This window comes from Heterodontus francisci, chromosome 7, assembly GCF_036365525.1.
Source record: "Heterodontus francisci isolate sHetFra1 chromosome 7, sHetFra1.hap1, whole genome shotgun sequence".
In the NCBI taxonomy this organism is placed as follows: domain Eukaryota; kingdom Metazoa; phylum Chordata; class Chondrichthyes; order Heterodontiformes; family Heterodontidae; genus Heterodontus; species Heterodontus francisci.
In genome coordinates, this window is record NC_090377.1 from 120182858 (window position 1) to 120209483 (window position 26626).

Here is a 26626-nt window from a genome sequence, read left to right on the forward strand (position 1 = left end):
CTCTGTCGGACTCAGTCTGTGTACATGAGTCTCCCTTGCTCTCTGTGTCTGTCTCTGAACTAGTATGAATGTATCTGAATTAGTCTCTGTTGGCTGGAGGGGTCTTTTGTGTTTATTGTGAATAGAGACAAGTCGACTTGTCCTTCCGAGCCACAGAGAAAGAGCAGCCAATCAGTGTTGAGAAGAAAGTTTCAGTTTCGTTTTTCATTTCCTGTTCGAGAAAGGGCGAAACACTTTCGGGGAGAAGTGGCCGAGGCAGGGGCAATGTCTTTGGAAAGGATCCGAGAGTATAGCATTAAGACACTCTGCTGCCATGGGGGTTGCTTGGAGTACAGTTCCTTGCGTAAAGAGATCTCCAGATATTTCCGGGTATCGGACAGTGCGCTGAGCCGGCTGCTGGGTGACAGCCAGCACTTCGCTATGGTGCCGGGCAAGGGCTCCAAGCTGCCGGGCACTCAGCTGAGCGAGGACACCCTGCTTATTGCCATCACCTCGGTCAGGCTGTGCAAGGACTTCTTGAAGAAGAACTGCAACAGTTGCTGTGGCCAGCTCCATCTCTGCAAATTTTTCCTCTTCGACAACTGCAAGTTCTCCAAGGGAAGGTAAAATAGTCCCTTTTGTGCTTTGTTGTGTTAAATACAACAGCAATGAGTAGGTGTTGTGGGGGTGGGTGGGTGAGTATGAAACTGGGCACCAAATTGGTGCCTTCAACAATCCAGACCCTTCTGCATCGGAAGAAGGTGGGATTTGGCTGAAAAGCACAGCAACATATATTTATAGAGCACCTTGAATGTGGTAAAACTGCCCAAGGTGCTTCACAGGATTTTTACACTGAGCCACATCAGGATAAGTGACCAAAAGCTTGGTCAAAGAGGTTGGTTTTATGAGCATGGTAAAGGATGAGAGAGAGGTGCACAGACCGAAAGGTTTAGGGAGGGAATTCCAGAGCTTGGGGCCCAGGCATCTGACGGCACGGCTGCCAGTAGGTGCAGTGAAAGAAATTGGTCATGCACAAGAGGCCAGAATTGGAGGAGTGCAGGGATCTCTGAGGCGGTTACAGGGTGGTAGGGGAGGTGTGAGGACCTGGAGGGATTTGAACGCTAGAAAGGAAAATCTTGAAATCAAGTTGTTGCTGGACTGCAGCCAGTGCAGATCAGTGAGCACAGGGTCATGGGTGGACAGGATGTGGTGCGACTTAGGATGTGCTTTGTAACACAGAGTTGATCATACCACATAATCACATCTTCCATAAACTTGAGCTCATTCAAAACTCGTCTACCCGTGTGCTAAACCCACTTCTGCCACCACCACAAGTGACACTCCCTTCCCCCCTCCCCCCAAGTCCTGATGTCACGCCTCCCCGGATATGACATAACGCGAGCCCCACTTTCCTTTATGCCTGGCCATGTGACCCAGTGAATCCATGGTGTAAAAGTATGAAAACTGTGTCAGTTATAATAACAACCAGACCTAAATGTTACACTGGGTTCTTTTGCGATTCCCCTAGAATGGATGAAAGGTCACTGACCTGAAACGTTAACTCTGCTTCTCTCTGCACAGATGCTGCCAGACCTGCTGAATATTTCCAGCACTTTGTTTTTATTTCAGAATTCCAGCATCCGCAGTATTTTGCTTTTATAATGTGAGAAATGGTGTTCCCCAGAGATATGTGCTGGCTCCCTCTGCTTTTCACCATATGTATTAATAACTTGAATGAAGGAGTAGAGAGCTGCACCTCCAAGTTTGCAGATGACACTATGTTAGGAGAAAAAAGTGAACGGCATAGAGAGTGTGGGAAAATGGCGCACTGACACGGAACACAAAAGTCCGAGTGTATCAGGCCTGTGTCCTCAGTACCTTGCTCTACGGCAGCGAGGCCTGGACAACGTATGCCAGCCAAGAGCGACGTCTCAATTCATTCCATCTTCGCTGCCTTCGGAGAATACTTGGCATCAGGTGGCAGGACTATATCTCCAACACAGAAGTCCTTGAAGCGGCCAACATCCCCAGCTTATACACACTACTGAGTCAGCGGCGCTTGAGATGGCTTGGCCATGTGAGCCGCATGGAAGATGGCAGGATCCCCAAAGACACATTGTACAGCGAGCTCGCCACTGGTATCAGACCCACCGGCCGTCCATGTCTCCGTTATAAAGACGTCTGCAAACGCGACATGAAATCGTGTGACATTGATCACAAGTCGTGGGAGTCAGTTGCCAGCATTCGCCAGAGCTGGCGGGCAGCCATAAAGACAGGGCTAAATTGTGGCGAGTCGAAGAGACTTAGTAGTTGGCAGGAAAAAAGACAGAGGCGCAAGGGGAGAGCCAACTGTGCAACAGCCCCAACAAACAAATTTCTCTGCAGCACCTGTGGAAGAGCCTGTTACTCCAGAATTGGCCTTTATAGCCACTCCAGGCGCTGCTTCACAAACCACTGACCACCTCCAGGCGCGTATCCATTGTCTCTCGAGATAAGGAGGCCCAAAAGAAATAGATGGGAGTAGGAAGTTACGAAGAGGCGTTGGTAGATTAATTGAGTGGGCACAACTGTGGCAGGTAGATTTCAATGTGGGAAACTGTGAGACCATCCACTTTGGATTAGAAAAATACATCAGAATGTTAAAGTTGAGAGAAAAGGAACTGAAGGAGATAAGGGATTTGGGTGTCCTGGTACACAAATCACTAAATACTAGTGCTCAGGTAGAAAAGTAATCAAAGAATCAGTGGATTGTTTTATCTCATGGGGGTTGGAATACAAAGGGGAGGAAGTTATGTCTCAGCTGTACAGAGCCTTGGTCAGACCCCATCTGGAGTACTGCATTCAGTTTTAGGCACTGCACCTCAGGAGGATATATTGCATTTGATTTGCTATGGAAAGATTATTTTCTTTGCCATGAGACAGCAGGAGATGTCCTCGCTGGAGTCAACCATCCTTTCAATGCAGGGTCTAACTAGGAATGGAGATGTGTGGCAGCAGTGTGAAGCTGAAATATACAGAGTTGTACTGCATGACAGTTTACCAGAGGTAAACGTGCAGCGGTTTTAACACAGTGCATTACTGAGGGACTGCTGCAGTGTCAGAGGTGCTATCTTTCGGATGAGACTTTAAACCAAGGCTCCGTCTGCTTGCTCGGACAGATGTAAAAGATCCCATGGCACTATTCCGAAGAAGAGCAGGGGAGTTATCCCCAGCGTCCTGGCCAATATTTATCCCTCAATCAACATCACTAAAAACAGATTATCTGGTCGTTATCACATTGCTGTTTGTGGGGGTTTGCTGTGCACATACTGGCTGCTGCATTTCCTGCATTACAACAATGGTGACACTACCAGCATGTAAATAGTAAGTGAGTAGTAAGAGGAGGAGTGGGGCCTATTAGGGACAGAGATGGTGATATATATTTACAGGTGCTGGGCAAGGCTAATATACTTAATGAGTACTTTGTATCAGTTTTCACTAAGGAAATGGAGGCTGACAAAATATCAGTAGAAGCAGAGAGAGTAGAGGCAATGGATAGGATAAAAATTGAGATGAAGTACTGGAAAAGTTGGCTAATGCTTCAGGTAGATAAGTCACCTGATCGGGATGGGTTGCATCCCTGGTTGCTAAAGGAAGTGAGGATGGAGATGGCAGAAGGACTTGCCATAATCTTCCAATCTTCCCTAGATACAGGGGAGGTGCCAGAGGATTGGAGAGTGGCGAATGTGACATCCTTATTCAAGAAATGGTGTAAGGACAGTCCTAGCAACTACAGGCCAGTTAGTTTAACAGCAGTGATGGGTAAAGATTTTGGAAACAATAATCAGAGAAAATATCAATGGATACTTCTAGAGATTCGAGTTAATTCAGGATGACCAGCATGGATTTGTAAAAGGCAGGTCATGTTTGACTAAACTAAATGAATTTTTGGATGAAGTAACAGAGAAGGTTGATGAAGGGACTGCAGTTGATGTTGTTTATATGTATTTTAAGAAAGCATTTGATAATGTACCACATAAAAGGCTGGTTAACAAAGTTGAGGCTCATGGAATAGGAGGGTCAGTGTCCAATTGGGTAAAAAATTGGTTTATGGACAGAAAACAGCGAGTCATAGAAAATGGTTGTTTTCCAGACTGGAGGATGGTAGACAGTGGTGTTCCCCAAGGGTCAGTGCTGGGACCACTGCTTTTTTTTTGCTATATATAAATGTCTTGGATCTTGGAATACAGAATAGAATGTCAAAGTTTGCTGATGACACCAAACTTGGAGGTGTGGCAAACAGAGAGGATGATATGAACTGCCTACAACAGGACATAGGCTAGCAAAATGGGTGGATGGAATTTAATACTGACAAGTGTAAGGCCATTTTGGCAAATGGGATGAGGAGAGGCAATATATACTTAATGGCACAATTCTAAAGAGTGTGCAAGAACATTGGGGGTGCATGTGTATCGATCTTTGAAGGCATGGAAGAACTGTTCCCATTAACAAATGGTACAAGAACTAGGGGAAACAGATTGAAGGTTTTGGACAGAAGATTCAGGGGGAATATGAGGAAGCACTTTTTTACACAGCGGGTGGTCGTGTCCTGGAACTCGCTGCCCACAAGGGTGGTGGAAGCAGTGACGATCAATGACTTCAAGAGGAAGTTGGATGGTCACCTGAGAGAAATAGACTTGCAGGGCTATGAGGATCGAGCAAGGGAGTGGGACTGACTGGATAGCTCCGTGAAGAGCCGGCATGGACTCAATGGGCTGAATAGCCTCCTGCTGTGCCGTAAAGCATCTATTTTTTGTCATGAAAACCCTATATGAAAAAGGAGAAATGTTAATTTAATTGGTTGGAACCTTACATTATACTTTTAATGGAAAAATCCTAAAAGTAACTTTTTTTAAAACTGGCAGCCAAGATGGCCACTGCAATTTACATTTAAAACACCAGAAGATTAAACTGGAGACGAAAAGTCTCACCAAGCCCAGCCAGAACAATAGCTTGCTGTCAGTGATTGAGTTACCTAGAATGGCTTTATCAACACAGTTGCCAAGGCTATCTATACCCATTGACTTTGAAAGAGCCAACCTGCTCCAAGTGTGACTGGACATCTTGAAGCATGTAGCACCTTGAATTTCAGAGAAGATTCCAGAAAAACCTCATTAAAAACAAAGGGGCTTGATGGAGTCATGTGACTGCCTGCGCAGCTCTGAAGAACTGTAAGCTTTGTCACACAGATGACAGAGTAGGAACTGAAAAACCATCAACGAAGCAGGCTCGCGCCCTCTCTCTCCCCAGAAAATATCAAGAAAAAAATCTGGCTGCAATTGGGAGCCCCCTCAAGCCTACAGACTGCTACAGCCAGCAACCATGGGACCCTCTTCTGCCTTCAGGAGCCTTGAGCAAAGTGAATCCACCATGTGGCCCAGTGAGGACTTCAGAACTACAGTTTCAGCTGAGGACTATTGGACTCACAAACTGTATTTAAATTCTATTTATTCCGGACTTTAATCCAACCACCAAATCTGTTTCCCTCTGTAATCTATTTGTGTGTGTGTGACTCTCGTGTGAATGCTTGCATGAATGTGTAGCATATTTTTAGTATTTTTAACCGTGCTAGAGCATTAAGTGTAATAAACTTATCTCTTTCTTGTTTAATCTCAAGAAAATCTGTCTGATTGGTTCTTTTGCAATCACATTAGAGGAACAACAGCAAGCGCTCACTGAGGTGGTAAGTTCAAACACTGTGTTAAAAAGGATAAACCCTGTTGCAGGCAAACAAGAGAAGAGGTGATAGGGGAGCTTGAGACCCCCTCCTCACCTGGCCGCAACAGACTTCAAAAAGTACTTAATTGGTCGTGAAAGGCGCTATATAAATGCAAGCCTTTCTTTCTTCAGTGTAGCAGAGTTTGATCTGATACTGAAAAGAAAATAAAGACTTGCATTTATATAACGCCTTTTGTGACATTGGGATTGTCCCAGATGCCAATGGAGTACGTTTTGAAGTGTAGTCACTGTTGTAATGCAGGAAACAGAAGCCAATTTGCACACAGCAAGCTCACACAAAAGCAATGTTCAAATAATCTGCTTTAGTGATCAGGGATAAAGACAGGACATTGAGGAGACCTCTCCTGCTGCTCTTTGAAATAGTGCTGTGGGATTTTTTACATTCATGTGAGAGGGTAGACGGAGTCTTGGATTAACATCTCGTGCAAAAGATGGTGCCTTCATCAGTGCAGCACTCCCTCAGTACTGCACTGGAAAGTATCTAGGCTGACTCTTTTGTTTCTCTTTCAGGAATACCTGCAACTTCTCACATGCCATTCATTCTCCCCACAACATTGCTGTCCTGCTAGCTAACAGGCTTCAACACCTGGACGAGATGGAACTGCGTCAGCTTCTGCTCCAGAATGATTCATCACTGCTGCCTGAGGTAGGAGCTTTGAACTCTGCAACCACATGGCGCTGCAGTTCAGTTCACCCTTAGCCATTGCTAAGTGTGCTGTCATGTCAACTCCTCGCATGGGAGCCAAGGAGAGGTATAGCGACATGAGAAATGATGAACATACCCTGCCCTTGGGTTCAACTTAACTAATACCGTTGTCTGTAATTTCTCATCCTTTTGTTCCCTCCAACGCCTCACCTCTCCCTATCTCTGTAACTTCTTCCAGTGCCACAACTCTTTGAGATCTCTCCACTCCTCCAATTCTGGCCTCTTATGCATCTCCCAGTTCCCGTGGCTGTACCATTGGTGGCCAGCTACCGAAACCCAAGCTCTGGAATTCCCTCTTTTAAATTTCTCCACCTCTCCTCCTTTAAGGCGCGCCTTGAAACCTACCTCTGACAAAACTTTTGGTCACCCACCCTCATATCTCCTTCTGTGGTTCGGGGTCAGATTTTGTCTGATTACATTCCTGTGAAGTTCCATGTCTTCCCACATTAAAAGTGCTATGTAAATGCAAATTCTTGTTGCAAATAGTCTGAGCTGACAGTCGCCTTCGCTCCCTGGCCTTCGTGCAGCTGCCTGTGCACTTTGCCATTGACAGAGAGAACAGCTAATGTATAATCAGGGGAGTATTAATGTAACAGACTCAGATTTTCCACAAGCTGATCCTATTCGAGTTCACAGTTGGTGAACGGCATGCATCATTCGCTGTTGCCATGGAGCTAAAACTGAGTGTCACTTCTGTTTGTTAATTCGTCATAAATTTTCTTGTTAATTTTTGTGAAATGCAGATTGAATTACATGATAATTATTCCCAATTTTTGTTTATTAACTACTGATACACTGTGTGGTCCGGCGCTTTGATATGTTATCCAGGCCATTCCCAGGTTTGTTTTCGGATCTGTGGTATTAGTTGTGGTTCAGTGGTAGCACACTCACCTCTGAGTCAGGAGGGTGCAGGTTTAATTGCCAGTCCAGAGACTTGAAGCCAGGCTGACACATCATTGCAGTCCTGTGGGGATGCTGCACTGTCAGAGATACTTACCTTTGACCAAAGAGTGGATTCCTACTCCTGACTATTGTCTAGTGACAAGCCATAGTAATGATGCCTGCACTGCACTGTATTCAAACCAAATCTTATTGCTACTGAAATAATTAAGTGAGGTAACCGATTGGTTTATGTTCTCTCACTGATTACAGTTAGTACGTAATAAAGAAAAACTTAAACCTTTCATGACCTCAGGCTGTCTCCAAAGCACTTTACAGCTAATTAAATACTTTTGAGGTTTAGTCACTGGTGTAAAGTACGAAACGCAGCAGCCAATTTGCGCACAGCAAGCTCCCACAAACAGCAATGTGATAATAACCAGGTAGTCTGTTTTAGTGATATTGGTTAAGGAATGAATATTGGCCAGGACATTGGGAAGAACTCCACTGCTTGTCTTCAAAATAGTGCTGCGGGTTCCTTTACTTCCACCTGAGAGGTTTAACACGTCATTTGAAAGACGGCAGTGCAGCACTCCCTCGGCAGTGTGCTGGAGTGTAAGCTTGGCTTTAGCACTCAAGGCTCTGAAGTGGGACTGGAACCCACTTGAACGACTCAAACATGAGAGTGCTACCCACTGAGCCACGGCTGATACATGCCTGCACGTATGAGCACAGCCAGGATATCTAGCTCTCGTTGCAGTCTTCCAGGGAGGAAATTGCTGCTGTATATCTGTGCTGTTACCATTCTACAGTTTTCTGATTCGGTGCACGTGTATGCTTTAGACTCACCTTTGTAAACTCCCGACTCTGCAGATTTGCATATTTTACAACAAGGGCCCTGGTCGTTATGGTGGCTGCACCTTCAAGCAGGCTTGCACCAAGCTTCACATCTGCCTCCACTTTGCCCAGGGAACCTGCAAGTTTGGGTCAAGCTGTAAGCGCTGTCATAGTTTCCGTGACAACAACAGCTCCACCACCCTGGACAATATGACCACGGAGCTGATCCAGCGCCTGCAGCAAATATACCAGAACCACTACAACATCAAAAACTACAGTTCATGCAATGGCGATGGTAAGTGGGGAGAAACACCATTTCCCAACTGCAGGTTTGTCCAAACACAGTAATCAGTAAAAACGAGTGGACAGGTACATAAAATAATTAAGTGGAATGTTAGCCTTTATCTCAAGGGGACTAGAATACAAAGAGGTGCAAGTTATGCTGCAGGTGTGTATGGCTCTGGTTCGACCCCGTCTGGAGTAATACTTCAGTTTTGGACACCTCAGCAATGATATACTGGCCTTGGAGAGGATGCAGTGTCATTTCAACAGAATGATAGAGAGAAACTATTTCCTGTTGTGGGTGAGTCCAGAACAAGGGGGCATAACCTTAAAATTAGAGCTAGGACGTTCAGGGTGATGTCACAGAAAGGGTAGTGGAAATCTGGAACTGTCTCCCCAAAAAAAGTGAAGGCTGGGGGTTATTTGAAAATTTCAGAATGGAGATTTTTGTTAGGCAAGGATTTTAATGGATATGGACAATGGATATCAGATACAGATCAGCGGTGATCTAATGGAATGGCGGAGAAGGCGTGAGGGACTGAATGACCTCCTCTAGTTCCTATATTTCTAACACAGCAAAGTGGGAACTTAATGCTCAGAAAAAAATTAAATGATCAAATAATTCAAATTATGTGAATTATAATTCACATTTTAGGAATGATGGTACCAGGGATGAGGGACTTCAAATATGTGGAGAGACTGGGAAGGTGAAATTACTCCCCTTAGATTAGGGATGGTTAAGGGGAGATTTAATGGAGGTGTTTTATAGAGTAAATAAGGAAGAAACTGTTTCCACTTGCAGGAAGGTCGGTAACCAGAGAACACAGATTTAAGATAATTGGCAAGAGAGCCAGAGGGAAGATAAAGAGAATACTTTTACACAGCGGAATTCACTGAATGAAAGGGAGGTGGAAGCAGATTCAATAATAACTTTCAGAAGGAAATTACATCAATATTTGAAACAGAAAAAATTGTGAGACTATGGGGAGAAAAACAGGGGAGTGTGACTGATTGGAAAGCTCTTTCAAAGAGCCAGCAGAGGCACAATGGGTCAAATGGCCTCCTGCTGTGCTGTATGGTTCTTAAAAAAAATGGTCTTCCTCATCTGTATTGATTTTTGTGAATGGGTTAATAAGGAGTTCCTTGCGATGTTATTGGAATCACTGCCCACGATGGTCGGGAAAGTTCATCTCAATAAATGATGCAGAATTTGTTCTTGTGATTGTTTCTACCACTCACAGAGAAGACGCCTCGATCCCGACAATACTCCAGCAGCTCCAGTGGTGACACGGACAGTGAGGAGATCTGTCTCTACTTTGTCAGGAAGAACTGTAGCTTTAAAGGTACTGAAAATCTCAGCGCAACCTGATCTTCAAAGGGGAAAAAAAAGATCTTCTATGCGTAAAATACACAGTTTCTCCAGATAAAACCCGGTCCTAAAAAGTGCATTGAGCTCCTGCAGACCGCCCACCCCAAGCCTTACACTCAAGCTTCAGTGTTTTACTGTAGGAAGAATTTGGGAAAGAACTGTATTTCAATGTTAGGTTTTTAAAACAAAGTGTACTCGTACAAGTTTTCTATTTAATAGAAGCAGCAAAGGTTGCTAAAATGTTAACGGATCAGGCATTGAAGTCATTTCCTTAAAGATTGATAACAGTAAACAATTCATCAACCTGTCTCACTAATCCACCATTTTTTGGGGGAAGTCTCTGGTCCTGGGCGCATGGCAGGGGGAGGTAATAGGAACAGAAACACAGGCAGACAGTCAGGTTCTTAAACAGAACGATGCGAGGGCAGGCTCGTGCCCAGAATCAGAAGGGGAGGATACAGTAGAGGAGTGAGGAGCTCATTGTGTTTGAAGTCAACCGGTTGGCCCACCAATGTGGAGGATAGGTAGCAGATTTGTTATTTTGTATCGCTATGCATAGCGAGTCCAATCGTTACTGTTACATGTTGGCTGAAATAAATCAGCTTAGTGGTTAGTTTCAGCCTGTCTCACTCAAGTGTCAACAGTCTATCGACTGAAAGGTTAATGAATCAGATCTGAGGACACGTTTGAAAGACATGGGTGTAGAAACTCGGGTGTGGAAGTGCATCTTAGGCTGTAATGTGTGGGCTGTCTGTTGAAAGCCCCACTTCATAATCGTTTCCATAAGTCAAGGGAACTGACTATGAGGCCAGTGTATTGTATTTTATTTTTATTTAGAGATACAGCACTGAAACAGGCCCTTCGGCCCACCGAGTCTGTGCCAACCATCAACCACCCATTTATACTAATCCTACACTAATCCCATATTCCTATCACATCCCCACCTGTCCCTATATTCCCCTACCACCTACCTATACTAGGGGCAATTTATAATGGCCAATTTACCTATCAAACTGTGGAAGGAAACCGGAGCACTCGGCGAAATCCCACGCAGGCACAGGGAGAACTTGCAAACTCCACACAGGCAGTACCCAGAATTGAACCCGGGTCGCTGGAGCTGTGAGGCTGCGGTGCTAACCACTGCGCCACTGTGCCGTATATTGAGCAGTCTGTCTGATCCCACCAAATATCAAGCCCACTTGTCAAGGGGCCACAGTGATACATTGCCTGAGTCATGTGATCATACAAGTTAATACTGGGAAGTGTGAATCAACTCTGGAACATAAAGAACACAGGAGCTACTTATGAGAGCAACCAACACTCTTAAAACCAAGAAGGCATCTGAAGCAGGCATGAAATCATAACACTGAGTTCTGCGCTCTTCCTGTCTGTCTTGGTGACATAACCTGCTGCCTTCTTGGTGCTGAAGTTGCTGTCATAACTCGTGAAAAATATGCTAAAACAGATTGATGAGATATGCAGTAGCGTTAGCCATGTGTTAAGTGAGTGAGTTGAGCATTAACCCTTTCTTAACTGTTTGCCTCCCAGTCTGTTAGTGGAGAGTGCAGGTCGAATGGACTTCTTAAAAGTTGCACTCCAGTTTCCACTGGACTTACTCTTGTCTTACATGGGGTTTATGCTAATTGGGTATGCAAATGAGCTGATTCAGGGGAATTCTCATGTAAATATCTCTCCAGATCCTCAGTTGTATTTTTTTCAATGGTGTAACAGCCGAGTAGCTCACTGCGGGGTAATTCATCCCCATTATTATTTTGCAGGGAATGAGTTTAAACTCCTGAGCTCCAAGCCTGTATGCAGACATTGTACCACGGGCATCACACTTTATTACAGAAGCAAAATAACCTGAAGATGCTAAGTGCAGCCTGAAAATAGCAAGTCCTTGGCACTCACTTGCTGTCACGTCACACTTTGTTTTTCAATGAGTTTGTGATATTGCTATGTCTAGTGACCAGGGCAATTCTTCCTCTTCTGATGAGCTGAGCTTTGATGCCCTAATCTTTGGTTAGGCAGCCTTCCAGGCTCTTTACGTGAAGAATGGGCAAGGCACAGAAGGATTTCTGGTGCCCCTGAAACTGCAGAGGTTTGCCGTTGGTCCTGGGTTGCAGGGCAAAACTGGCGATAGCAAATCGTCGGTCCGTTTTACACCCTGCCCAATTTTCTTTGTAGTCAGTGATGCAAGGATTTTACCCACTTTGTAAGATTTCACTCCAATGTCTATAGGTTTTCAGGATCAAACCCAGAAAGAAGACCAGAAACATAAGTCACCATGTTGGTAAAATCAACAACACTTTATTACTTCTACCAATTATTCAATAAACAGTTAACAATAACACAATCTTGACGGGAGAGTCAGTATAATGCCCAAACTGAAAGGTTGACTGTGCCCTTGTCCATGAGGGTATGCTCCTGATGTCTTTTTTCTTCCAGGATGACAGACTCCTTCCCTGCTGCCTGTAACTTTTACTCTTCCAGAGGGTTAAACAGTCCTCTTTTATATCCTGACTACTGGCAAAATCCAAACATCACAGTAACTTTCCATCCTCTCTGACTGATGCAAAAGCAATTTTTTAATGTTTGAGTTTCCCACAGTCTCTCAAGGTCTAGCTGGCCAGCTGTCTTATTTAACTTTGTCCCTTATCTCTGTGAAAGTACATTGTCTCAGTTAACGTTCTAAGCAGTTAAATCAACAATTCTGTGCTGTCTGCTTTTTTGTCAATACTTTGAACCAAAGTCTGCTTTTTGACAAATCCAGGGTTTCTTCATCGTTTCCTTAAAACTGGAATTAAAACATCCATTATCCTTCAGGTGGAGTGTTAAGCGGGCTGCCAATACAGTTTTGACCATTTGCCCAAGACCAATTTAAGCCCCTTTATACTCAGGGGAACCACTCTCTTCGAGTTGGGGAGTGAGAGTGGGTGGAAGAAGAAAGAAAGTTGGAAAACTCATGAGACTCTCTAAAGCATAAAATGTGACTCATTTAAACTAACCTCTTCTTATGGTTTCTGTTGCCCTCAGATCAGTGTATCCGGGTTCACTGCAAGCTCCCTTATCAGTGGCAGGTTTATGAGGAAGCATGGAAAGATCTCCCGAACATGGAGCAGATTGAAAAGGATTACTGCGATCCCAATAAAACCAGGTGCACTCTGATGTTTCAACCAGGATAGCTTAATGGTAGCAGAGGACTTTAAACCCTCGAGAAATGCCCAGTGACACTCTTGATGCAAACCTAGGCTATTTGATGCATCAGTTCATGAGGAAACCTTTAGATTTACATTTCCTCCTGACTTTGCATAGGTAATAACAGTGACTGTACTACATAGAAACTATTGTTTTTAAGTGTTCTGAGGTATTGTGTGGACATGGTCAGGCAATATATAAATGCCACTCATTCCTTAATCATCTAGATGTGTAACTCTTAATTAGGGATGCAGGTACAGAAATCACTAGTTCACAGGTACAACAAAAAAAAATCAAAAAAGCTTTTATCTCAGGGCTAGATTACAAAGGGGTGGAAATTATGCTCATTATTATAAAGTTCTGGTTAGATCACTTCTGGAGTATTGTGTTCAGCTCAGGACACCCCACCTCAAGAAGGATATATTAGCCTGGGGGTGAGTGCAGAGCAGATTTAACAGAATGATACCAGGGCTGAAAGGGTTAAATGATGAGGACAAGTTGCATAGCCTAGTGTATTCCCTTGGATATCGAAGAGTGAGGGATGATCTAATTGAGGTGTTTAAGATGATTAAAAGAGTTGATAGGGTAGAAAGAGAGAAACTATTTCCTCTGTTGTAGGAGTCCAGAATAGGGTGTATAACATTAAAATTAGAGCTGGGTCATTCAGAGGTGCTGTCAGAGAGCACCTTTTAATATAAAGGGCGACTCAAAAATGTAAAAATTGATAGATTTTTGCTAGGTCAGGGCATTAATGGATACGGAACCAAGGTGGGTAAATGGAGTTAAGAATCAAATCAGCCATGATCTAATTGAATTGCAGAACAGGCTGAAGGGGCAGAATGGCCTGCTCCTGTAGCCAGAAGTTCTTAATTTGGTCACTTCATTGGACAAGTGGTTTTAAAATTATGATCTCATTTTTATTTTGAAGCTCTCTTGAATGGAAAGAGTGGTGCAGATCAATGAATTGTAGTTTGACCTGGTGGGAGCATCTTATTACACCTTCTAGAATACAATGTAACCTCCATTGTTCAGCCATTGCTCACTCTTCTCTCAATCAGAAGGTTGTGTCTTCAAGACTCACTCCGGAGACTTGAGCACAAAATCTAGGCTGACACTCACAGTGCGGTACTGAGGGAGTACAGAGGTGCCGTCTTTCAGATGAGGCATTAAGTTGAGGCCCTGACTGCCCCCTCAGATGGATGTAAAAAAATTTCATGGCACTATTCTGAAGAAGAGCAGGGGAGTTCTCCCTGGTGTTGTGGCCAATATCTACCTCTCAAAATCATGAAAAAACAGATAGTCTGGTTATCACCATATTGCTATTTTAGGGACCTTGTTTGCACAAGTTCAGTTCAAAAGTACTTCATTGTCTGTAAGACCTATTAGTGCAGGTGACCAAAAGGAGAGAGGTTTGGGGAGAAAATTCCAGAGCTTAGGGCCTAGGAAGCTGAAGAAACAGCCGCCAATGGTGGACTGAAGGAAATGGGGAATGCCCAACAGCTTAGAATTGGATAAATGCAGAGATCTCAGAGGGTTGTAGAGCTGGAGGAGGTTGCAGAGATCGGGAGGAGTGAGGCCATGGATAGACTTAAACACGAGAATGAGAATTTTAATTTCAGGCCGTTGCTGGATCGGTAGCCAGTTTAGGTCAACAAGGACAGAGGTGATGGGTGAACTGGACTTGGTGTGAGTTAGGATACAGGTAGCAGAGCCTTGGAGGATCTGACCATTACGGAGGGTTGGAGACCCACCAGCTAGAAAAGGAGATGACACTTAATAACTAAAGAAGCTGTGTAGTTGTCACTGGGTCACTATCCTGGAACACCCCGCCTGACAGTATTGTGGGAGCACCAAAATCATAAGGACCACGTTTCAATGAGAAGGGCCACCATCACCACCTTCTCAGGACAACTAGGAATGGTCAATAAATTTTTTTTTTTTTTTTAGAGATACAGCACTGAAACAGGCCCTTCGGCCCACCGAGTCTGTGCCGAACATCAACCACCCATTTATACTAATCCTACACTAATCCCATATTCCTACCAAACATCCCCACCTGTCCCTATATTTCCCTACCACCTACCTAAATGCGGCCTTGCCAGTGTTGCCCACATCCCGAGAACAAATATATAAAAAACATAATGAGGGTAGTGTCTCAGAAGGCTTTGTGCTGTGAAACCCCTGGTAGATAATGGAGAACATAATGGAGTGCAGCCAGTGGAGGTATACCTGCCTGGTGACTGCTGAGGCTCATGGATGAAGTGCCTCTGAGGCTTTTCCCTGAAATGCCTCCTGCACCAATTCCCTGCTTCTCTTACATTAATGATAGAGCAATTGATTGTGATGCTTCCATTAAGCTAACCATTGATATTTGACTTTTGGTGTTTCTTTTTGACCAATCTCCCTGTGATGAAATCTATCCAGCTGCAACATAAATATATTCCTATGTTTGCCATGTTCTTATCACAGATCTGAACTTGTTGATTTTAATGCCATGATAAGTGGCTTGAGCCAGGTTAGACGTCTCTCCACAGCCTCCTCAGTTACAAAACCTCCACACTACATCCTCACCACCGAATGGCTCTGGTACTGGAAGGATGAATATGGAAAGTGGATTGAATATGGGAAGCAGGTGAGTCCTTAGTCTTCCTTGTGCTCTTTTGTATCAGATCCACACAGGTTAACATAAGCTGTTTCAACTAGAACTGCCAGACTAGAAGGATCACAAAGGAGTGGAAGTTATGGTGCCATTATATAAAACTCAAGTTAGACCCCATCTTGAGTACTGCATTCAGTTCTGGCCAGTGCACCTCAGGAAGGATATATTGGCCTAAGATGGGGTACAGCACAGATTCACCAGAATGGTCCCGGGGCTAAAAGGGTTAAATGTTGAGGGCAGGTTGCACAGACTAGGCTTGTGTTCTCTTGAATATAGAAGAATAAAGGGTGATCTAATTGAGGGGTTTAAGATGATTCAAGAATTTTCTAGGGTAAGTAGAGAGAAACTTTCCTCCGATGGGGAAATCCAGAACAAGGGGAAATAATCTTAATATTAGAGCTCGGCCATTCAGGGGTGATGTCAGAAAGCACTTCTTCACACAAAGGGTAGTGGAAATCTGGAACTCTCTCTCCAAAAAAAACTGTTGAGCTGGGGTCAATTGAAAATTTCGAAACTAGGTATTAAGGAGATATGGAACCGAGGCGAGTAAATGGCGTGAAGATACAGAACAGTAAGGATCTAACTGAATTGTGGAACAGACTCGAGGGGCTGAATTGCCTCCTCCTGTTTCTATGTTCCAGTGAAGCAATTTGCAGAAGTAAGCCCAAATACAGAAGGCTACATCAGATATAATTTAAAGCAGGACAGAACACTCCTTTAGCATCTCGACCAGATTGGATTTAATACATCCTGTAAATAAATAAAATAGCATGTAATAGGTTGTTCCTTAAATGGAAACAAGTGCATGGCAGAAGAAGTTATGTGTTTTTATTAATGTTGAAAATTGTCTAGTTCAAACGCTTCAAACAGAATCCCAGATAGTGGTTCATTGGTTTAAAGTCATGCAGGCCAAGGAAGTTGCAAGTTTGACAACTAGTTTGTCCTGAGAATTCAATTGGAGTGCTAAAATTATGAATTAGTCGAGGACAAATTGAGATTTAACTGAGATGTTTTCCCTTCCCCTCTCCGCTCATGTGCATACCCAATTGGATGTCCTACCGACACTCACTGTGGAGGCAAAACCTAAGCAAGCATCAGTGGCTTCAGAAAAGGAGTGAGAAAAATGGGGAGGGGGAAATGTTCGCTGAAGATCCATATACATCACATGCGCCTCTTGACATGCCAGCCCTACGGAGTGCTGTGTTATTATCCGGAGACCTACACGGTATCATTATTGGCCCATAATTTTCTGTCAAAATAATGGTGAGGCAAATGGCACTCAATATTATTTATGCATAAATGCTACAGTCACTTCAGGTGAAACAGGGAGTGGTTGTCTGAGTTGTGCCACTTGTCCATTAGCTTTGAGAAAACAGCATCCCCCTGTCTGGCTCAAAACTGAAATGCATTGAATGGCATGAAGTTGCTGTCTTTGCACAGTAGATATGCACTAAACTCACCACAGAGATCGGGATATCTACATAGTGTCATATTGTTATCTAAAGCCCTACATAGTGTGTTATTATGTGAAATCTGTTTGGTGTATTACTAAATCCTGGAGCTCTGCCCAGTGTCATATTATCACCTGTTTCATATCATTATCTTTTTTCTATCAGAAGGAAGGCAGCAGAATGTTCTCCTTGAAGGGACGAGGCTGAATTTAGAGGTTGTGCCTTCAGCATAGGGCCTCACTAGACAGGAGCACAGATTGGGGATTGGGCTGTAAGTGTGCAGCATCAATCTCTGACCAGCCCTCCCATGAGATTAAGGCTGTTGTTGGGAACCACAGCCTCTGTGATCTCACCCTGTGATTTCTGAGCCACTGGACAGGGAACTCCTGACTAATAGGTTTTATTCTGTACAACAGGAAGGGCAGCACAGTGCTGCCAGCACAACATCAATAGACCTGGAGAAGGCATATTTGGCAGACAGCAATGGGAAAATGGAATTCATTGTAGGAAAACACCAGTATGTGCTGAACTTTAAAGGTACAGTCACTTTAAGGAAACTTCAATAATTAAGTAGAAAATGTTCTTAAGAAATCTGAAAATTACAAGTCATTTTTTTTCTTTGAGTAGAAGACGATCACTGTTTGAATTCTATCTCCCCCACATCCCTCCTGCTTTCCATTCAGAAATGCTTCAGAAAAACACACGTATTGGCACCCAGAGAGAAGTCCGGAGGAGGCCCAAGTTCCTCTCTGAACAGGATGTGGAGAATCAGATACATAAGTATGTAACATCTGCTAACAGCCTCACTAAGGAGGCTTTTGAGTATAGCCTGCATCACTTAAGAAATAAGTACAGATGAGAAAGGTCATTGGGCACCATTTTAGCTCTTCTGGAGAAGCCTACAGTATCTGATAGAGTTCTGATGAAGGGTCACTGACCTGAAACGTTAACTCTGCTTCTCTCTCCGCAGATGCTGCCAGACCTGCTGAGTATTTCCAGCATTTCTTGGTTTTTTTTTCAGATTTCCAGCATCTGCAGTATTTTGCTTTTATATTACTACAGTATCTGATTGATTGCCAGGTATTGCCTCCATGGATGTAGGTGGAAATCAATTTTAAGCAATGATCAATGTTTCTTTATGTGAAGGAAACATTGGTTCTAAGTTTGTCTTTCACCAGTTTGAGCTAAACCTTCCTGTCCTGTTGTTGAGGCACAACTTAAAGCGAAACTCTATATTCTCTATTCTGATTACTGCCTTGCATGTGTCTATTAGGCCTCACTCAGGTGCCTCATTTCAAGGTCGAATAGCAGCCCAACTCTTCCCTCACAATTCTGTGCTCTGGCATCAGGGGTCAGCTTTGTGTTTTCTGCACCATCTTCAGAGGTTGAAGGTTCATCGATGATTTGCCCCATCATCTGAAACATTCTGGAAGGAGAATATAGTCCCTGTCACTTTAATTGTCCACCTTGAAATGTGGCAAGTAGCGCTGGTCAGTTCCCATCATTGTTGATTACAGCGTCTTTACAGTGCCAGCTATTTTGGGTGGAGACAAGCGTTCAGTGAGTAAACCACATCTTGTTAAGTCAGTGATGTGATTGATTAAATTGTTTCATCTGTGAGTCAGAAGGTCATGGGTTTAAGTCCTGTTGCAGAGACCTGAGCACAAAATCTAGGCTTACACTGCTGTGAGGTGCTGCACTGTTGGAGGTGCCGTCCCTTGGAAGAGACGTTCAACCGAGGCCCCATCTTCCCCCTCAGGTGGACGTAAAGGATTCCGCGGCAATATTCATAGAAGAGCAGGGGTGATCTTCCCAGTGTCCTGGGCTCATTTATCCTTAAATAACATCACTAAAACAGATTATCTGGTCATTACCACACTGCGGTTTGTGGGAGCTTGCTGTGCACAAATGGGCGGCCACATTTCCTGCATTATAACAGTGACTACACTGCAAAAAGCACTTAATTGTCTGTAAAAAGCTTTGGAATATCCTGAGGTTATGAACGGTTTTATATAAATACAAGTCTTTTCTTTATGATGATAACCCAACCAATCAATGTAAGTACAGTTAATCCAAGCAGTTTTTTTATCTTTGGTATTTTGTTTGTTCTTTGCTCCCACTGCCAAGCTGCAGTGGAGTTCATGTTGCCTGAGCCCTAAGCTCTGGAATTCCCTCCCGAAACCTCTCCACCTCGAACCTGACCTCCTTTAAGATGCTGCTTAAAACCAAGCTCTTTGACCAAGCTCTTGGTCATCTGTCCTATTACCTCCTTATGTGGATCAGTGCCTTGGGATGTTTTACTACGTTAAAGGTGCTATATAAATGCAAGTTGTTGTTGCTCATAGAGACCCTGAAAAAAAGACTTTTATTTATATAGCGGCCTTTGCAACTTCAGGGCTTTCCAAAGCACTCCACAGCCAATGTAGTACTATTTATAGTGTAGTCACTGATGTAGGAAATGTGGCAGCCAATTTGCGCACAGCAAACTCCCACCAAACAGCAATGTGATAATGACCAGATCACCTGTTTTTCAGTTATGTGGTTGAGGGATAAATATTGGTCAGGACACCAGAAAAAACTGACTTGCTGTTCGGAACAGCGGTCATGGGATCTTTGACGTCCACCGGAGAGTGCAGTCAGGGCCATCTGATAGACGGCACCTCCGACAGTGCGGCACTCCCTCAGTACTGCACTAAAGTGTCATCTTAGATTTTATACTCAGGTCACTGGAATGAAGCTTGATGACTTGCTTGCATCCATTGTTTATATTCAATGCATCATTTAAGCAGGACTGGAAGTTGTTTGGATGGCAAGTTGAATTTCAGTTTCAAAACTGAATGTTCTCCTTTTTAGCTCAAGTTTAATTGAAAACTGGTTTGGGTGGGGAGTGGGGGCAGGCGCCTAAACCACTAAGACCTTTAAGTGAAGCTCCATTAATCATTAAGGTCAGTGAGGTAATTCCTTAATGAATCTTTTCCTTCTTCTAGCCAAGGAAAACCTGGACAGGGACAGTCAGGCATCACTCGAGGGAAATGCATTCCGGCGCACTGGGATAAATCAGTTTCTTCAGACATGGAATATAAGGTAGAGTCATTCAGCTGGCAGCAATATCATGAGGGGAGAATTTTCTGTTGCTGGAGGTGCTGTACGATATGCCAGATGTGCTTGCGTCAAAGGGCTGAATTTCTTCAGCCCTCTAGGGACGGTCAGGGAGGTAGGGGGTGGGGGGCTGCCCATAGAATTGCAAGGGAAGGTGGTGTGGGGGTGGAGTGCCCGGCTTGACTGGTCCTGGCAAGCCCTCCCCCACTTACTGCTCTCCAAGGCTCCAGCGCTGTTCCTGGTCCGGGGCCTCCTGCAGTTCCAGCAGTGGCCATGACTCCCGGCGGTGCTGCTGGGACCATTGAGCTGCCAGCCCTCTGATTGGCCAGCAGCTCTCAGAGGCGGGGTCCCTGTCCTTAAAGGGGCCTGGCGCTGGGCTGTTAATTGCCTAAGTGCCGTAAAATGCAGCCGGGGTCAGAGGCGGGCGGCCATTTTCCCGGAGGCAGGATAGGGTGGGTAGCCAATTTACTTTGTTAATGGCCACTTATGGCCAATTGTCAGAGGCCAACTAGGATTTTCCATTCGGGCTTGAGGTCCCCACAGGCAGCGGGGGGGCAGTACAGCTGCCTGGAGGTAGCCTTGCGGCAGCAGACCATGAGGTCAGCATGACAGGCAGGTGTAAAGGGGTGCCCCACCCACAATGGTGGCCCAACTGCTTGATCTGTTTTATACTTGAAATTTTGAAAAGTTGGAGAGAGGGTCCCTCCCTTTCAAAGCACCCTCTCCCTCACTTAGCTGCCATGGCATCTTACTGCTGCTTCCGTGCTGGAGGGCCTCCTATTGGCTCTCCAGTTTCAAGGGCCCTTTCGTAGTGCCTAAGTAGATGGCGAGTCCACCCTCTCGCCATTATGTGGCAATTCGGGGAAAATCACAGGTGAGTGACTTTCCAACACAGTGCAGGCTTCTGACTCCCATTTGAGCCTGATGGCAGGATTCAGAAGCCCACAGGTAAATCCTGCCCATCACCTCCGTTAGAATCGTGAAGATTCATATATCATCACCAGAGATTTCTTCATATGTCTGTTGAAAAACATGCATTTACTAAAATCTATTAATTCACTCCTTAAGTTTGACCCCGGGTTGTCTTGCTGCAATTATACAGGGCCTTGGTGAGGCCACACCTGGAATATTGTGTGCAGTTTTGGTCTCCTTATCTGAGGAAGGATGCTCTTGCTATAGAGGGAGTGCAGCGAAGGTTTACCAGACTGATTCCTGGGATGGTGGGACTGACGTATGAGGAGAGATTGAGTTGGTTAGGATTATATTTACTGGAGTTCAGAAGAGTGAGGGGGGATCTCATAGAAACCTATAAAATTCTAACAGGATTTGACAGGGTAGATGCAGGAAGGATGTTCCCGATGGTGGGGGAGTCCAGAATCAGGGGTCTTAGTCTAAGGATATGGGGTAAACCTTTCAGGACTGCAATGAGGAGAAATTACTTCACCCAGAGAGTGGTGAGCTTGTGGAATTCGCTACCACAGAAAGCAGTTGAGGCCAAAACATTGTATGTTTTCAAGAAGGAGTTAGATATAGCTCTTGGGGCGAAGGGGATCAAAGGGTATGGGGGGAAAGCAGGAACAGGCTACTGAGCTGGATGATCAGCCATGATCATAATGAATGGCAGAGCAGGCTTGAAGGGCCGAATGGCCTACTCCTCCTACTTTCTATGTTTCTATGACCCATTCGCTCCTTAAATTCTATTCATCCATCAGCCCTTACATTTTTCCCATTTACTCCTTTATTTATTCCTTAAATTCTATTCATTCACTCCTAAAATTTGCTCAATCACTCTTTAAGTTCACTCAATTGCTTTTAAATTGTACTCATTATTTTCTCCTTAAATTCTGCTCACTCATTTCTTAAAATTCTATTAATTCACCTCTTACGTTGTACTCTTTTAAATGTTAAATTCTGCTCCTGCATCACTTTACTCATTCATTCCTGAAACTGGTAGTTCCACAGATTAAGAAATGCTGTTCACACATTACTGGAATTATATTTTCAAAATACAGAGGTCTCTTGCATCAAAAGACTTTTACAGCCACTTGAGAGACCAGCCGGGGCATCAGATTAATGTCTCATCTGAAAGACAGCACCCATGACTGTGCAGCATTCCCTCAGTGCTGCACTGGGTGTGCCAGCTTAGCTATTTGTGCTGAAGGTTCTGGAGTGGGATGAACACACGAGCTTCTAACTCAGCGTTATGGGGTATGTTTGGGGAGGTAGTTATTGACACTGAAGATATGGATTTTGAAGGTGGAAAGAAATGAGCAAGGTAAATTGGCTCGGGAAGAGAATTCTGGAAGGCGAGCCGATGATGGCTGAAGGTGTGTGGACTCAGAAGAGTGGACCATATGAGCTAGAGCGTAGAGTTGGAAGGTTTTGAGGAACTGGGGTGGGTGGGGGAGCATGGCCATGGAAGGGTTTGTTAACAAGGGGATGGATTTGGATTCAATGCTTCAGGGAGCCAGCAGAGGTCAGAAGGGACAGGGGAGCTGGGATAGGATCCAGGCAGTGGAGTAAAACAACAACAACTGACATTCATGTAGCACCTTTAACATCGTAGAACCTCCCAAGGCACTTTCCAGGAGTGTAATCAAACAAAATCTGACACTGATCCACATAAGCACATGTTAGGACAGGCAGCCAAAAGCTTGGTCAAAGAGCTAGGTTTTATGACGTGTCTTAAAGGAGGAGAGAGGGGCAGAGAGGTTTAGGGAGGGAATTCCAGAGCTTAGAGCCTTCATGGCTGAAGGCACAGCGGCCAATGGAGGCCGTGGTGGGGGCGGGCGAGAGTGCAAAGGAATTGGGGGAGGCACAAGAAGTCCGATTGGAGGAGAACACAGATCTCAGAGAGTTGTCGGGCTAGATGTCTGGATAAGTTGGGGTTTGCGTTAACGCTGGAGATTGATGAGTAAAAGGGACATGTAGGTCTCAGAGCAGTCAGGAATGCTGGTGCATGCTATATATTGGGTAAGGAAGACTGTTTAATTCAGGTACAGAGTAGAATCACATTAATTCTGCAGCATAGTCACCTGACTGAGGAATACAACAGCACAAGCCTGATAAACCTAACACCAGGAAAGATTAAAGTGTTTACACTGGAGAAGATTGTAATGGGAACAAGCAAATGCTAATTCAGGGTGTCATTACAGCTTTGCTGTATTTAAATGTGTTTAGATTAGCTGCTGCTCTGTAACTCTGAATGATAACCGTCTCTCTGCAGCTTGTTCTAGTGCCCGAGTCTTCAGAGGAATATAAGCAGGTCCAGTCCCTCTTTCAGCGGACTATGAGGAACAGCGTGATCCGGAAAATCGAACGAATCCAAAACCTGGCCTTGTGGGAAGTCTTTCAATGGTTAGTAAGCTGCACCATCTTTTTCAATTATCTGTTTTCTTCTAGCCTGTCCTGAAGGGGTGATGCATTCTGGAGTGGAGTTTCCTGGGTGCAGGCATCCTTCTGATGATTTGGCTGAAGGCCCAATCTTCCTGTGAATCTTGACAGTGGAATATCTGAGGACACGAGACCAGAGCCGACTCTGCTAACCTGACCCTGACCCTTCACTCAACCCTCTCCCACAAACCCCTTCTTCTGCCGACCATTCTTCCCCTACCCTCTCCTCCCCCAACCCACTCCTGCTGCAAACCTGGTCCTCCCTCGACCCTCTCCTCCACCGATCCCCTTCTCCCTCGACCCTCTTCTCTCCCGACCATCTCCTCCCTCAACCGTCTCCTCCCCCAACCCTGTCCAACTGGGTTTACTGACCAGCAATGAGCAGCAGCTGAAACCCCATGTTTCTCTGTCCTCCCTCAGTAGCGGGTACTGAGGCGAATTCTAGCACCATTTTCAACCCGAGAAGGAACCTGGCCCTTCCTAGTCCGTACAACTCAGGCCCGAAAATATAAAGATTTCAGTAGCCGTTTCTCAATAGATTATCCCTGAAGTAGAGTGAGAGTGTAGTGTGCTTCTCTACCTGGCTGCCCTGTCACTGCAGTAGGAGTCACATCTGTTAATGCTTGTATTTCTGAGTCAGGCAGAAAGAACAGATGAAGAAAAACAGCAATGGCACGGATGTGGCTGAGAAGCAGCTTTTCCATGGCACAGATCCCAAATATATTGAGGCCATCTGCCAGCAGAACTTTGACTGGAGGATCTGCGGAGTTCATGGAACCACTTACGGAAAAGGTACCTGTGAATTTTCAAAATAGCTGCTTTCATGGCTTATGGTAATTGTATTTGATCTAACCATATTGCAGTGAGGTAACTGTAGCTCAGTGGGTAGCACTGTCATCTCCAAGTCAGAAGTTGTGGACTCAAATCCTCTACAGAGACATGAGCACAAAAATCTAGGTTGACCCTCCAGTGCAGTACTGAGGGAGTGCTGCACTGTCCGAGGTGCTGTCTTTTGGATGAAAAGTTAAACCCCGTCTGCCCTCTCAGTTGGACATAGAAGATCCTTGAAGGAAGCTGATGAAAAAGAGCAGGGGGTCATGGTGGGGGGGGGCGGGGAGGTGGAGTTCTCCCCAGTGTCTTGGTAATATTTATCCCTCAACCAGCATTCCTGAAACAGATTATCTGGTCATTATCACATTGCTGTTTGTGGGATCTTGCTGTGTGCAAATTGACTGCCACGTTTCCTACATTACAACAGTGACTACACTTCAAAAAAGTACTTCATTGGCTGTGCAGAGTTTTGCAATGTTCTTTGGGTTGTGAAAGGTGCTATATAAATGCAAGTTCTTTCTTTCTTTAGGAAGTTACTTTGCCAGGGATGCGTCCTATTCCCATAATTACTGCCGACGTGGACAAACCAAAATGACCATGTTTGTTGCTCGGGTTTTGGTGGGGCAGTTTGCGAAAGGAAGCTCGTCGTACCTCCGCCCACCCTTAAAAGATGGCACGAGGACCAGCTTTTACGACAGTTGCGTTGACAACATCTCCAACCCATCTATATTCGTCATATTTGAGAAACACCAGATCTATCCTGAGTACATTATAGAATACAACAGTTAAACAAAGTTATGCCTGTAGAGGCAGGAAATGGCTAGTTCCGCTTCTGCACCTTGAAGGACCCTGATCATACTTCATTTCACTGTCTCCGTGTCTGTTGGAAGCACTAAAATACACAAAAGTGTGATCGATTAGAAATTCATTCTTTCTGGTTCACCTACATTGGCCTCTGCCACCCTCTTCGGGCAAAGCTGCCTAGCCACTTCAAATTATAATTTTTCGTAGAGAATTTGATGCAACTGGGTGGCTTGCTAGGCCATTTCAGAGGGCAGTTAAGAGTCACATGTAGGCCAGACCAGGTAAGAATGGCAGATTTCCTTCCCTGAAGGAACCAAATGGTTTTTTACAGCAAAACAGTAATTTTATAGTCATCATTACTGATACAAGCTTTTCATTCCAGATTTATTTTATTTAACTATTTAAATTCCCTAGCTGCCTTGCTGGAATTTGAATTTAGATCTTAATTGATTATTAGTGCAGTCCACTATGCTACCAGACATCTAACATCATTCACTTGGATCGATTAATCTTACTGTGCTTTCTAATAAATTGCTTTTTGTGATAGTGTCACAGTGCTCTCCTCTTGTAACAAACCTTACTGAAGTTATGCTTACAAAATAGAGATTAAAAAAAAAAGTGAAATACTGTGGATGCTGGCAGTCTGAAGTAAAAACAGAAAATTTTGTAAAACGCTCAGCAGGTCTGGTTGCACCTGTGGAGAGAGAAACAGAGTTAACGTTTCAGGTCGATTACCTTTCATCAGAACTGGACGATGTCAGAAATGAACAGCTTTTAAACTAGTACAGGGCCAGGGAAAGGGGGAGGGGAGGAGAGATGAAAAGGGAAGATCTGTCACTGGTAGGGTGAAAGAAATTAGCATGCATGAGAGGCCAGAATTAGAGCAGCACAGAGATCATTATAGAGCAAACGGGAGAGGAGATATCTTTTAAATACAAAGTCAACATGGTTACTGTATAGAACTTAAAACGAAAATTGATTCTTTTTTCTGGATTTTGATGCGTTTAACCATGAGTGGGGGAAGAAGTGTCATAATAAACTTTTGCCTGTTAGTTGTTAATCCTTCTGACTATTTTAGAAAAATAACAAATAAATTGTAACCTCTGACAATGTTTTTCCTTGCCAGATATGCTTAATGTCTGCCATTTTTACACACCCAGTCGCAAGTCCTGTGGGTACAGACCGCATTGAGCCCAACTGCCACCAACCATGAGGTGTAGTACACAGTGGGGGAGGTGCCCTGAAATTTCAAACAGGGCAGCCTCTCTGTCATGTGTGATTACATAGAATTTACAGAAATAGGCCGTTCAGACCAACTGGCCTGTGTCGAATTTTATGCACCAGAGGAGCCTGCTCCCACC

General features: G+C 44.4%; 1 protein-coding gene across 1 annotated transcript; it reads left to right on the plus strand.

The window, feature by feature from the left end:
- Nucleotides 1-197: 197 nt before the first annotated feature.
- LOC137372285 (protein mono-ADP-ribosyltransferase PARP12-like) lies at nt 198-26377 on the plus strand. The gene is made up of 12 exons (XM_068036050.1): nt 198-602; nt 6268-6403; nt 8216-8474; nt 9703-9804; nt 12867-12987; nt 15498-15660; nt 17555-17675; nt 17822-17918; nt 20126-20222; nt 23464-23594; nt 24271-24422; nt 24991-26377. Exons 1-12 carry the CDS (start codon nt 265-267, stop codon nt 25248-25250), a joined length of 1977 nt encoding a protein of 658 aa, XP_067892151.1. The 5' UTR covers nt 198-264; the 3' UTR covers nt 25251-26377.
- Nucleotides 26378-26626: the final 249 nt, after the last annotated feature.